This window comes from Rhyacophila brunnea, unplaced genomic scaffold (assembly GCF_057557595.1).
Source record: "Rhyacophila brunnea isolate RB1 unplaced genomic scaffold, BYU_Rbru_1.0 scaffold_7, whole genome shotgun sequence".
NCBI lineage: Eukaryota > Metazoa > Arthropoda > Insecta > Trichoptera > Rhyacophilidae > Rhyacophila > Rhyacophila brunnea.
In genome coordinates, this window is record NW_028233339.1 from 27,499,184 (window position 1) to 27,515,102 (window position 15,919).

General features: G+C 33.4%; 1 protein-coding gene across 1 annotated transcript in view; it reads left to right on the top strand.

The window, feature by feature from the left end:
• The window catches only part of LOC147064677 (uncharacterized), a 125,496-nt gene that overhangs the window by 99,011 nt on the left and 10,566 nt on the right, over positions 1-15,919 (top strand). The window contains exons 6-9 of the mRNA XM_085957687.1: positions 2,181-2,531; positions 3,767-3,988; positions 7,273-7,655; positions 15,569-15,811. Coding sequence (XP_085813813.1) covers positions 2,181-2,531; positions 3,767-3,988; positions 7,273-7,655; positions 15,569-15,811 — 1,199 coding nt within the window. The remainder of the gene's footprint in view (positions 1-2,180; positions 2,532-3,766; positions 3,989-7,272; positions 7,656-15,568; positions 15,812-15,919) is intronic.

Here is a 15,919-nt window from a genome sequence, read left to right on the forward strand (position 1 = left end):
AATAATAAATATTGTTTATTTAGACTAGTATAATATACACTTCAAGAAGTAAGTTCGACTTTATAATATTAAGCTGAACGAAGCCAACTAATTTCAATATTTTCACAAGAAAACTCGACTTTATAATATTAAGCTGAACGAAGCCAACTAATTTCAATATTTTCACAAGAAAACTCGAAACCCCCATGATTGCGAAAGCTGTTTATCTTAAATTTCGTTGCTTATATTCAATAATAATTAATTCAATAGATTTATGAAGAGGATTTTCACAATACTGCGATGATCCTTAGAAAATAAATTATTCGGAATCATGAGAATATAAGGGATATAATGCAATATTTAAAGGAAATATTGAATATTTCTTCATTCATCATTACGTTAAATGGTTTTTGATAAAGCTTTTATAACAATAATATTATGTTAAGCTATTCATTTTACCAACGAATTTATAATTAAAAACATTACCATATTATTTTGATTTACATTCATATAGATTTAAAATACTCTCAAATTCAAGCGTATTGCTTATGTTATGTGTATGATAAATAATTATTGATCATCGTAAAAACATCATAAAAACTAAACACGTCATTCACGAGATTCGTAATAATAAATTAATTCAAGAATATTATAAAATATTTATCACCTTATTATTTAGATTTATTTACCTAGTTTATGGTTAGTTCTAGGTAGGTACATTGTACAATCATGTTTAGATCTCACCCGCTTCCAGGATATCTCTCCACACTTCCTTTGTGGTCTGTGGTTATTCAGAATTAAAGACAACATTTAATGCAGTCTCTATCAACACATTTAAGCCATTTCAACATAGTTATACAATTTTATTCTTCATCCCTCCGGGTTTGCCATCATTAATATATCTGGCGACTGCGTTTTTTTTCATCCTTCCCATCTTCATCCTTCACCTAGCCATCGCAAATATCATAACTTACCAAGAGATTGTGTTATTACACAATATTCTGAACCACAAGCAAAAATGTTCCCAATGAGGATCTTATTTACTCAAATATTGAGTTCATATTATATTATTAACTTTCACAAATTACGCCTATTAATTATCTTGAAGATGAATTTACACTAGAGCTTGCTATAATATAATATATTTATATTAAAACAAAAACAAAACACTAGTTGTAATTTCGAATTCTTTTACTTTTCTTCAAACTGTTTATATTTAGAACATCAGGAATATATTTTTTATTCTTTTTCTTCTAATAGTGACAAAAATGAGGCTATTAAAAATAAACAATCAGTACTTTATCGTAGTGGTAACATTTCTTTTAAATATGAATCGAAAATGATTTGAACAGGAAAAATATGAATTATTCATCTTTCTAAATCAGTGAGTCATAAATCAAATCTTCGCTTAAACGTTCAAGTCTATTCAGTGTATTGAATCCAATTTAAATAAAATTCTCGCTTTAGCTAGATTCTTGTGAATCTAACCGATTTCTATCGGTGACATTTTTGTACTCATAATAATCATCATTAGTCGGGGTAAATCTACTGCTGAAAGAATTGTAGCTGTCTATTTAATTTAGGGTGTCACCGATTTGTAGTTGTTTGGTTATTACATTTATGTTTTTTGAGATGTGGAGTCAGAATTAAAAAAATAGTACACAAAACTGATTTTGATAAATGATTATTGATGGACTGTTCAAATATGACTAATTTTGTTAAAAATCTTAACTCAATGAGTATTTTATACAGTGAGCTGTGTTATCGACTGCAACTTTTAGTTATAGTTTTGTCGATAAAAGATCAATAGAATCTCATGTCTATCCCTTTCCAGTTTCCTTGGTCCCCGGTTCCTCGCTGCCATATACTTCCATCGAATTTGTCATTTTATCGGGCTTTAGGGCGGCCCTGTGATGGCTTAGTTCTCCTATTTCTAATACATAAGCTTAGCAACTTCTATCACATCACGTAATTTAATTTATTATTTTGTGTTTTTTTCACGTTAGCCCTACGTGTACCTTAATATTCTTCGTTGAGCTACCTACTATTAATTTTTCAATTTATCTTACATATTATTAATAATCACTGAGATATTTTCCGTAGCGTACTTTAAATTTCTTTTTTTTTCAACAGACGAAAACAATAGTAACAACAACATCCCATATGGACCAATCCACGTGAACCAAACACACGACCTGGACCCTTACCCCATAGACTCGCCGCCCAGAGCACCGTCTCCTGACCAACACTATCCTCAACAACAGTACTACCTTGGAGACCTAATAGCCGGCACTTACTGCTCACGCATCTTCAGCGACTGTGATCGCAAGACCTGCAGACTCCAATCGCCTAACTTTCCTGGCGTTTACCCAAGAAATCTGACTTGCTACTACGCTGTCCGGCAGCATGAAGTTCCTCCTGGAAAGCACGCTCTGATCACCGTTAAGCAACGCAAAGGCCAGCTGATATCCATCAGGAGTCAGTCTGCATTGTATGCGCCGTCTCAGCAACCGCAACAGCAGCAGCAGACTACTCATACAAGAACTCTCAAGGTACCTACCTAATAATAAAACCTGAAAACAAAATCACTATAATTATATGTTTAATACAACAGTGATACAAATCATATTGTACGTGAGAACTAATGTATCAAAGATCCAAAAAGAACACTTTCGCTCTTTTTCATAACTGACTATTTCCAAAAAATGACGAAAATTAATTAAGCATATAAGTTTACTCACTGCTGTGCAAGGCATCGATTGATATAGGTATTAGTTTTTTCTCTAATACCTCTAAATCTGTCTGATTATGGTCTTTAAAAATAACGTTTTTTTAAAGATAGCTTATTACCTGTATAAAGATTTAATTTTTGTTCTTTCCAAAACTGACTCAGTAGGTACTGAAACTGTAGTGAAAACTGGTTATTTTCTTTAAACCACGGCACAAGAAAACCGCGAATTATTCCATAGTGCTTAGTGCAGACAATATTTTTTTTTCAAATTTGACTAATTCCTTGTCAGATTTATCACAATACGTATCGTTTGAAGTGGTGTTTTCGTTGGTTAAAGTCTTTTTGATTTCTTATGATTAAGAAATCGGCTACGATAATTTATTATGTCTTATTATCTATACGAGAATGGAAGTGTAGTCTAGGAAAACGACACGATGGAAAATAAATTGAAATACAATATTTAAAAATTGGTTTTTCTTTAATAAATACTTATTTATAAAATAGATAAATGTATTTTTGAGGCCACGTAAAAGTTTATTCTATATATTTATATTTTATGCAAATATTACTTCGCCTGTAACAGAAAATTGTCATTCCTGAAAAGGGCATATTTGAAAATAGTCAGTTTTTTTTTTTGTTTCTTTATTAAACACCACAACCTGCTGTGAAGCCCAATAAATAATAATAGTGGTAAAACTCCCAGGTTTGAGGAATTTACATATTAGATTATGTAAATAGGTATATTTTGACCTCACCGGGAATCGAACCCAGAACTCCGGGATCGAAGGCCAGCGCCTTATATACTGCACCACGAGAACCGCATTATAGAAGAGAATACCACAATTTAATATACTTTTTAGGCGATTAATGTTAATGGACATATGTTTCGTATGGACAATTTCAGTATTCTCTTATATAGATAAATTGATTAAAAAAACTAGAAGAAGGTATTTGTATTGATATTTCTCTTTTTCGATTTATATAACAGATAAAATTTGAATGTAATATCGTTAATTAAAAAAAATAGAATTCTTCCTTACAAATTTTGTATTTTAGGTATGGACAGAGTGCGATGACGTCCAGGATTACGTGACAATCTATGACGGCTACACGACACGTGATCCCGTAATTTTGAAGTTCTGCGGGGGAGGAGAAGCGGTGCCGGAATCAGTATCCAGTGGACCGGAACTCCTGGTTGAATTCACGACGTCTCCGTACGGCACGTTCCTACATCCGGCGCCCATACAGTCACTACATGGATTTCAACTGGAAGTCGACGTAAGTGCCTTTAATAGTGCATATTATTATACTGATAAACTTCATATTATCTATGATCCCCACGTATAAGTAATTGATAAAACCGTAAGTCAGAGGTCAATCTCTACATATAGCAACGCTAGGACCCGATTGGTTGGGCGAATAGCTAAAAACAATTCCCATTTTTTTTTAAATATGTTAAAAAAACCTTTACGCCTCGTATTCACTCGGGGACAAAATGTCCCTCAACATGACGCACAGCATAGAGTTTACGTGACGTTGCAATGTTGCACGCAAAGTAGTGCGGAATTATTCGTAACGCGGGACATGTTCCATGTTGTCGCTTCACAAGCGAGCGCACGGGTCACGGGTCTATCTCGTGTCAAATGTTACGAGTGTAGATGGGTATGCAACATGTTGCTCAACATGAGTCACTCGAATATCCACTCTTCTACCTCTTTGTAGTAGGTAGTTCTGCACTCGCCACCTTTTCTTTCTCTTAAGTTTCGATAAACTACTCAATAGAATAAATATGTTCGCAGCACTGATCAACCTTCTCGGGCGACATTTATGCGACAACTTTATGCGAATCCTGGTGTTTACCACAAGCAAAATGTTCCGCGACATGTTGCTCCATTAGTCCCTTAATAAATACATGGCTTTACTCTACTATAATACCTACCACAGGTGAAGACTTCATATTAGGCGGTTTAATAAAAATAAATGTTACGTTTTTATATCACACCAGTAACAGACTAACCGACATGCGTGTAATATAACTTTGTAGTTGTGTTGTCACCATGTTACGCAAATACTTTGACGTTCAAAGGCTGTAATACTTTATAAAACATACTTGAATCATATTTTTACATAACATGTTATTGTTGTTTAAGTTTTTTTTGTAGTAGGTACTTATTCCACTTTTAATAATATAACAATAGGTACATAAATTATCCGTCCAATAAATTTATGTACCTATTGTTATATTATTTCTGTCGCTTTGGATTTTGTTTGATAAATATTGTTTTATAAAAAAAATGTCGACGAAACCGGTCCTAATTTATTGATTAAAAGTGGAATAAGTACTACAAAAAAATGCGTTTTATTAAATTAAACAACAATTCCAACAGTTCCACCATGAATTGACAGTTAACAAAATAAAAGAAAACATAACATATTACATGGAAGTAGATCGATAAGCATTTTATTAAAAAAAAATAGAATGGGAGACTTTCATTATTTAAGCATTTAAATAAAATCTGCGTCATATATTTTTGAAAATTAAAGTTAAATTTATATTTCTTATGGATACATTAAATGAATTTTAACAACTTACCATCTTACACCTAGTCTATTAATTGTTTTAAATCCGATTTTATTGATTGGCTTGTCAGCTGTCACTCAAACCCCGTAAATATGACTCACAAGTTAAGTGTGCACTATTTTTTAAAACCACATAGCCCACCTCCTTCTAAAATTCACCATTTGCTTCTGATACGTAAATGATTGAATTTAATAAAGTTTGCTAGGCATATATTATACTTTGATGAGACTTTAAATCTATTTCAAAGTTATTTTTTTATTAGTCTTTTGATGTGGGTAAAAGTTACGAAAGTGGACAGTTTCGTATAAAACTGTTATTTCAGACAGCTTTGAAAGAGCCAAGTTTCTAAAGTCTGTCATAAAGACGCCAGCCAAATGAGAAAATGCAAACTTTCTCATATTTATTCATTAATTTGAAAAGCCTGCCAAGTCGAGTTTTCGAAAGAAGATACACGAAACTTTTGGAATACAAATTTCGACTTTAAATAACTAATTGCTACATGGTCGGCGCTGGAGACGCCGCTTGGGAAAATATTAAACATATTTTAAATTTCTCGGAAAAGCAATACAACGATTGCATACTATTATTAATTATCAAAAGGTTATGTTACCAAAATTTTTATAAACTACAATTTTTGAGTCTACTTGAAAGTTATAAAACCGTGGAAAAGTACATAAAAAACCTTAGACTATAGATACGTCTAAAAAACGCTCTTTTTGATTTTGAATTCATTGACACCCCGAAAGCATCTATAGAGAGATCTGCTCCAAGCGTGTGTATTGCTTATACAGGAGGCTGGATTTATGGAGTGACAGGTCGTGAATAACATCGTTAAAAAGCATTTTAAATTCAAATACATAAACTAAATCTTATGTTGAAAAATATAACATAGATACATATAGAATGGCCTGAGACAGAAAGTTATAAATATTGCAGGTTTAATTTTTTTCATGATTTTTCCCCATGTATAGTGAGAAGGCACAATTTTATAACATGTTGGTAAACATTTTTCAAAAATTGTGTGGAAATGTCTGGAAAATTCTATCGAATGCCCCCCACCCTTCCCATCAAACAATGCACATTGGTAATTTCAAAGGGTGCCGGACGAAATCCCGAATGCTGAAATCTCGAATGGCCGAAATCCCGAATAGCCGAAATCCCGAAAGGCTAAATCCTGAAAGCCGAAATCCCGAAGGCCGAAATCCCGAAAAATAAAAAAAATACAAACAGTAATGATTGCGCAATCTTAACACTTATCTTGAATTGCGCAATTTTTACACACCAAAAAAACCATTTTTTTTGTAGAACAAATGGGTAAAATTTGCGCAATTCAATTTCGGCCATTCGGGATTTCGGCCATTCAGGATTTCAGCGCTCGGAATTTCGGCCTTCGGAATTTCGACCCAAACCCAATTTCAAATTACTAAGCTATAGTAAACAATTTTATGATTCAGAGTGATACTACAATACCAATATTAAGGTGTGAGTTGTGGTTAATATAAATATTTTGATGAATATAAAATTATTAAGTACCCATCCAGATATTTCTTGTGAAAATTTTGCGTTTTCTTTTCCATTAATACCTACATTTATATTAGGAGGACGGTAATTTCCGCCAAGCACCCGGGCAGCAACCAACCTTAGCACGACTTTGGCTACAGATACCCATACTATACAAGAATATATTATGTGTCACTACATTTCAAAATCAGCCAAATCCACCTTTAGGTATTTTTGACTTTTTTGTGAATTGCTGAAGAACTACTGCTTTCTAACATTTCTGCATTATCAAAATGTGAAATTTATTAATTTTAAATATTCTATACTCGAAATAATATAAACTTTTACCCTTGTGACTGTGTATTTGAGAAAACACAAAGCTGTTTTTCTCCTATTCATCTATTATGGACTTGGCTGATTTTGAAATCTAGCGACACATATATTTCATATTATATTGACTTGAATTATTTTTGTCTACCAGGTAAAATTCGTCGACCAACAATCACCAACATACGCCCGAAATAAACGCGCTTGTGAATTCTGGGTGCGTGGAGTTGGAAAAGGCATCCTGGAGAGTCCACAGCATTCTCTATCACCCAACACAACCTGCCTCTACCACTTACAAGGAATCGACACTTCTACTCCAGCATCTCCCGGTCCTCCGCGCCCACCATCACCATACTCTTGGCCAAGAGCTGGTTTCTCTTACCCACCTCCTCGGTTCAGGGTCTGGTTATCAGTGCTCAAGTTTCATGTTACATCAGCTCTGGGTCCTCAGCTCCCTGAAGAAGAAGTATGCGCTAGTCATCTGAATGTTTGGGATGGTCCATTACGAATTTCTCCCGGATGCAGTGATGTTTTTTGGTATGTATTAACTAAACTCTAAAACTTTCAATACCGTGATCTCGTTCGATTTCTTTATCTCGACACCCTGGTATTGAAAATACTAAAATCACGAAATTTCGGTATTCGTTTTATATACTTGGATGTAAAAATACTATATTTCCGCGAACTAAAGAAATATACCTAACTTAAAATAAAGTGACAGTTTGTGGATAAATAGGATATAAATATAAATAAAAATGTGCTAATTGAGATTTAATTCTTTTTACAGCTTATATCTTTGGAAAAATACCATTGACTTTATCATATTTTAAGACGTTCCAGCTAAAAAAAATTCTCTTTGTTAAAAGTTTTCTCAGACATAATCACAATTAGGTATAGGGATTGTAGCTTGAATATTGTTTTAAATATTAACGAAAAAAGTACGTACGTAGGACAGGTAAGTATTTTCTGAGATTACGTGATCGTCAAACTTTTTTATCTGCTTTAAAACTTCTTCCCTACTTAATCATAATAAAAAAGTTGCCTCGAAATGTGAAAATTTGTTTGGATTTTTATATTCGGTTGGTATCTACCTATTTAAGTAAAAATACTGAATAGTATCTTAAAAAGAGACCTGCCATCTTGCCTAAAACGTATTCTGCTCAACCAATGTATTACCAGTTTTCACGTACGTAACGTGATATAATAAAGTTCGCCAAGCTGATGGAATTGATCTGATTGACTGATCAATGGGCTGGACATATCACTCGACATGCGGACAGCCCATAGACAAATACACTCACATTTCAGTACCCAAGGGTCGGCTATTATTGGTACCGTATGGCTTGTACGATAACTTATTGTAAAACTTAGCTCATCATCATTTGCCAGGGTCGATCTTACTGCTCGATGGAGGTCTCTCTTATCTCCCTTTACTCTTCTTCACTGCCACGTAGTCCACCGAACATCATGAATTCGTTTATCCAGCGGGTGTTTTGGGGCATCCCTGTGGGCCTTAAGTGTCCCTTAGATACCACTGTATGACAACATTATTGTCCAGCAGATGTCCATTCGCCGAGCGACATGTCAAGCCCATTGCCATTTCATTTTCTTAGCGACCTCTATCACATCGCGTACTCTTGGCTAGCTTTCTTATCCATAGGTTTCATTTGTAATCTTTCCGCTTTATGCCCAATATGCTCCTTTCCATGCCACATCGCGATACTCGAAATTTTTGGACTTCTCTTTCTAAAGAGAAAATCCAATGGATAAGGAAGCTAACCATGGTAGCTAGCTATATTTCACAAGCATACGTGAGCGTTGGTAATACGCATTGATTGGACACTTTACGCTTAAGAGTGTGTATAACAGGGACCAGTGTGATTCATATTTCAGTCGAAGAGAGTCCACAGAGCGAGTACCACGTCATTTTAAATCAAATTTACAAGAAAATCTCTAGTCATCGAAGATTTTATTTTAAAAACATAATAATAATTATTGTCGGTAGAGCAATTCATTGCAATGATTTATTAGGTTCCGTCACCGCTTTTCGCTGGCCAGCCGAATGTAAAACAATGTGAAAAATAATAAAAGTATATGGGGGGCCTGCACGATACCTAATATTTATTTTAGGCGTTATAAATTATTTCGTGCATTGGCTTTACTCAACCAACAAAATACAATAATGGTACTTACCTATTGTTTCACTAGTATTTATCATAAAAAAGTTGCGTTACTAGTTTGTAAAAGTGTCAGACTAAACTTAAACCAATCGGGTACATCACTAGATATATTCTACGTTTTTTAAAAATATGCATTGGAATCAAACAATACTTACCTATTTTTTTAATAATGATGTTGGTCTTACACATTAAAAATAAATACTATTCATTAAGTTAACTAATTCAATAAGTTATATCAGAGAGTCTTCACACCATGTACATCTACGACTTTTCATTTGTACCGGCGATTAAAGAACACTATATTATTTCTAAATCATGCGAGGATATTATGTCATAAAAACTAAATTCCTTGCTATAACAATGCATATATTTTCTCAACATAACGATGCGTAATTATCGGTAATAGTGGTGGGTAGCTGTTTCTCAGTAAACAACTTTCAATTAGCGACAAGAATTTATTTGCGGAACAAAAATAGTTCGCCTGTTTTTCTTTTTTACGGTCTCGTACGGTAAAGGAGACTTTAATGAAAATCTCCTTTACAAAGAATTTAAAAAAGGAACGTACGTGGTTCAGTGGCTTACCAGCATGAGGTTTCAATTTGTGTTCGTATCAATGTCGATGTACGGAAGCAAATAAATTGACAGGGTAATCGAAAAAAAAGTCAAGTTAAGTCACTATAGTTTTCCACATAGAGTAAGATGTAGGTATAATTTCTGGCAAAAAAACCAAAGATGCTAAAACTACACATGCCAATTATTCAGATTGATTGGAATACCTAATCAAGATTGAATTTAATAATACTTTTTTTATTCAACGAATTATTCACATGATTTGAGAATGTAACATTCCATATTGAAAATCTGGTAATCCCGGACAAAATTTTCAATCTCGAGATTTTGGTATTTGTTAGTATTATCTTTTACAGAGTTATCTACGTACTAGATATAAATTATCTACTTATATTTTTTCTTTTTCTTTAGGTACATATGTTAGTTTTATGTACCTTTTATATGAAAGTCAGTGCCTTTAGACACCTACGTCAGTATTACATTCCACTGAGAGCTTGACTAAGACCACGTGACTCTTTCCGTACACCTCACCTTACCACTCCACCTCTGCTATCTGACAACTTTAACTATTCTTGTTGAATCGTTTCTAGTGCCTTGTTTTCGAGAAGTTTTATTTTAATATAGGAAAGTTTTGAGATATCGTGGTACTGAATTTGTATAAACAATTTGTAGTCGTCTTTGTAAATTTCATCAATATTGGTCGAGTATTTTTCAGTTATAACAGAACAGACAGGCCGCCACAAAAAAAATATATTTTGTGCTTAATGTGTAAATTCATACAAATGCGACAACTTGAAACAGCAAAGAGCCAGCCAATACATTAAATTTAATAAAATAATTTATAGTAGGTACCTATTATAGAGTAGCAGCTACCTAGCTAGCGGCACCAAATCGTGTCGCGAAATTAATAATGCACTTATTGACTTTTGTTCTGTTATAGTGATCATATTTGTAACAAAAACATATAATTTCAATGCACAATGTGTACTTATTATTACATAACGTAGTTTAACCCAAGATTGTTCACATTTAATTCACTTTGTGAAACATCCCAGCATTATTCTGCCTGTTGGTTGAACAAACGAAAACATGGTTTCCCCATGCATTATTACTCGGTTTATTCTCTTGGCGGTTGTTAGATACTCCCTCAGAATAAACATCGCGGGACAATCTCTGCTTCTTGCGGAAGTTCCTTTGAAAATTCATTATTTTACAAAAGACACAAAGGACATTCATTGTACAACTAGAGATAACCCACATGATGTTGACCACGGCTTGTCCTTTAGGATATAGGTACTCTGGGGAAATGATTCCTTACATAATGATTTGCAATAACATTAGTACCACTGCCATTTGATAATATTTTAATAGTCGCATGGAAAATTGAAATTTCCTGCGTTGAACATAATATTCGATCATTGCACAAGTAAAATTACTGCAATTTGAATGTACACATTCAATTCGATTGTAATTATCGAATGCGATGATCGTATAAGTTTAAATCACCACTTACGAGGTAAATAGTATAAAACTTGCAGTTAAAGCTTTCCATTGCCTCTATATTTATTATTTATATGTTTAATTATAAAATACAATATTAAATCAACCTGATGAAACCATTCTTCTGAACAGATTTTTTTATTTTTACGACAGTATCAACAATTCTCATATTCAAATGTAATTAAAAACATAACAATGTAATTTTTCCAAAATCCAAAAAGTAATCCATCAATGTCATGAAAATTAAACATTAATGGCACAATACTTCTGTAAGGTCTATTAGCGTGTTATACTAATGGATTTTTGCAATCTGTTAAATGAGAAGATTCTATATTTGTAACCCGAAATGTGAAAAATAGCAGTGACATATTTTTTGGCTGATTATATTTTGTTTAATTACAAACTGGTCACATTAAATTTTGTCATAAAAAGTTTTATTTTTAATACGTTGCGGAATGTTTTGCTTTTCAACATACAGCGCACTTTGAAAACCCATGGTCAATTTACAAAATATATTTTCGTATTCACGTTATCTAATATATCTACCTAAAATGTGTAATTTAAAAAAAATATGTACATAATATTAGGTGAATACAAAGTTATGAGTTTAAACAGAATCAAATGTGATAATTCATCACACGATGATAATATTCTATTCTCTAAATATTTACTTATGGAAGTATCTACAATTAATTTGTATTTAAATATATTTACATAATGGAAAATAACTTTAGTTTCAAAACTATTGTAGTATAATATTCAAATCACACTCCAATTTAACTATAGTTTTGTATTATTTATTCGAAAATTCTCTCAATGTACATTGTTGTCAATTTTATCATATACATGAGTTCATTTATTACGCGGCATTGAATCGTCTGGAATTAAGAAAGTTAGATTTGTGGTTAGGGCCATCATATCGAAAGGGAAGTATCGACCAAAATGAATGTATACTTTTTTGGTGGCCCTAATTGTGATAACTTATATATTGTTATACTATTATTTTTAAATAATAATAATTCATAGGCTTCCGAACTGATAGATTTAAGTATATTATTTATAATGATTTATCGTGAATATTGTGAATGAAGTCAAAGTTCATTACATAATCTAAACACCACGTATACCTACTTAAATAATATTTCAATTCCTTGGAATAGTCAAGTTAAATACTATACATATCTTTTTTTGTGGAATACCTACATGTTTTTTTTATTTAGTTTCACGTCTGTTTATGCTACATCATTCTGCAGTAGCGAGAGGTAGGGTAGGCTGTTAAGAGTCGACATAAATAGTGCAAACTTTTTCAGTCATAGGTACTTATTTGTTTCCGTGGAATTAAGAATACATAATATTACAGATAGTGTTGGTTAGTTTCATGAAATTCACTAAGCCCTGCCTAAGCCAAACCATAATCGTTAAAAAAATCTTATATCTATAAAATATCTAAGATTATGTATAGTTGAATGGCATAATTTTAGATACCTATTTTATAGATAAACGAATATTTTTTACTATTATCTACTATGGGTAGGATTAGGCAGGGTTCGATTGAATTTTAAAAATTAACAAACACTATCTATTCATTGTAGTCTGAGTTCAAAGTAAACAAATACATTTACATTACAAAGTTTAGTATACACTATTTCTGTCGGAACTTAACAGCCTGCCTCCACCCTTTGGCACTGTCATTATATGCATGCAATGTATGGTAGGTACATGAGTTATATACTCCGTTTACAAGTGCATGGACTTACTGCTGACAGTACGTCTTATCGCGGCCATAACAATAAAATACGTATAAACATGTATGCAGTTGCAAAATTACATGCATGAATCAAAAAAGTTTGGAAGCTTCTGAATTTTCATGCGTCAGTTGAGAATTTTTCGGTCTGCACCTGCGCAGTAGAATGATAGTGGCGAACCTGTCGGCACAAAAAAGAACTACACCGTGGCCGATTGTTACACCTGTCAAATAGTACCATAAAATGACAACATCGCGTCATGCTTACTCTTGAAGAATGAGACACTAACCGGTGACAACGATGATACTAGCCGGTATCAAGATTACTCAAAAATTTTGTTATAACGTGAATCCTGCCGGATGTATTTTTTTAAAAGAGTTTTTCTAGTGTTTATATATTTCTCAGAAGTATTTTTAAATTATGTATTTTCAATAAAATAATGTTACATTCTTAAATCTTGTGAATTATTTGTGGAATAGTAATTGAATAAATTAATTTATCGTTGATACGAATAGATAAACCAAGGCCTGAACAAAAACGATGCATGAGTGCGAGTGAGAAAGTATTGGGCACCCTTATAATCTCTGCGACACGCGCCAGAGTAAGATAAAAGGTCTACATATTTTAGAGTCAGTTTCCAAAAGTATCGCTAGCAAATCGTGGTGAATCGCTTCACGTAGCATCGATAATCTGCGAGTTCGTGTTGCTAAATATGCTATTTTTTGTGTTAAACACAAAGTCAGTGGTATATATTTTTAGTTAATTAACTAGGAAAGGTGGTTCTGCGTGTTGTATTAAAATATGGTAGCCGTACTGATAAGCAAGAAGATGGTATTACGTTTCATAGGTAAGTTGATACATGTTCGTGACAATTTATTTGTATATTATTATTTATTTTAATATCAGTGACCTAGTGTTTCTTTAAAATAACTTAAATTATGGATATCTTTACCTAATGGTTTCATTTTGGCCGCTTAAAAATACTATATAACGTAAAAAAATAGAAAATTATATTTTAATTCTGAGCGTCCAGTGCGAGCACTTTGGGCGAGCACTAGCGAAATGGTCTATGGTCTCGAACATTTGTAGGCGAATGCGTTCGCTCGCCCACAAACCAAACGCACGGCACGTAGCTTCATTTAGCAATGCAACGGGTGGTGTCTAGATGTATCTATAGTCTATGAGATAAACACACCGAAGGAGTTATTGCAGACCATACGCTGCAGATAAATAAAAAAAAACTTTTTTTTTCAGATTCTTTTACAACCTCATATTTTTACAAGATACGAGTTTGCGTAAGAACACCGATGATGCAAGTTGTCAAAGAAAGATTTGTGATAAAGTTATTGACTAGTTCTAACTGACAATAACAAGGATATATTTTAATTTAGATCAACAAAGCAGTTCATCACTACCTTTGTTTTGAAAAAATAAATCTCGATAGTAATATTGTCAGACAATAAATTTAATATAACTAGTCGAGTATGGGTAAGCAATCTACCATGCGAAAGATACCGAGTTCAAATTCCAGGTGGATTCACAATATCAATGAATATTATATTGTATATTTAATGAAGAAAGTGGATGTCTGTGTTGTTATGTTCTCCACTATTGATAATCAAACGTCACAACTTTAATCGGTCATATTATACTATTTTATAAATAGAGGTGTGAAACTTAATCAGTAATCACAAAAATAACAAACCTTTTAGATACCGTTACCGATACATGTCGACTTAGATATACGACATTTGAGTGAAGTGGAATTCTCCTAGGCCGCACATAAATTAATATAATAAAATTAATAAGTACTTTGTTAATAAAACTTTTTTAAATCGGGTCCATCCATTTTTCCGAGGAAATAAAAAAAACTCCCACAATCCAAGTCGAGCGGTATATGTAGCTCTCCTTACAAAAAAAATCCCGTCCAGAAAAAGAGCATTTTCATAATTCCATAAAAACATTTTCCTCCAAAGATGCTAATCTCTAATATGCGTGGTGTTTTTCGGTTACCAAAGAAATAAAAGAACTGTGTTTATCAGAATAAAATAAATCTGTTCACTTACTTGGGCCACATTACCTGCTGCCCAGGACCACAGGTTGGACTATTTTAGACTCTCTCTTTTCTTAGTCTTTCCCTCATGGCTGAGGATCATGACCATCTTGAAAATTTGTCATCTTTTGAGGGACTAAGACTTTTCACCCCTCTCGATCCTCTGTTTTTCTCAGGGAAGAACGCTCCAACGCGCCGACGCTCTCTCTCTGCTTCGCCTTCCCTGGAGGCTACCCAAAACCACCGGTCTCTCCAGGTTATCCGTTAGACTCCGTTGCAAACTGTACATTGTATATATCGTTGGTATAGTGAAAATATAACATTTACAAAATGTAGTCGATGTCAATATTGAGATATTAGTATAATTAACACGAATCCTTCTTTTGTCTTTTATTAATTTAGTGATCGGGAAAAGTGGAAGGCGTTCAGAACTGGAATCGGCAGCCCCACGATGACAGTAGGGAAGCCCCCTGGAAACGCCACAGCGTTGGCTCGCTACTGCAGAGACAGAGTTCCACGGTCGTGTGATCATTCTCTACTTGCGGCAGCCAGGCCACCGAGGCCATGCGCTTTGGCCGAGAGCTTCCTTTCTACTGGTGACAGTATGACTCTCGAGTTAAGACTGGCTGACTCCACAGCACTTAAGTAAGTTATGACTTATATTATTTATTTTATCAATGTATAAGGTATTTTAAATAAACCAGTATTATGTTCAATAAATACTTTTTTAAACTGACCGTATTTTAAATATGT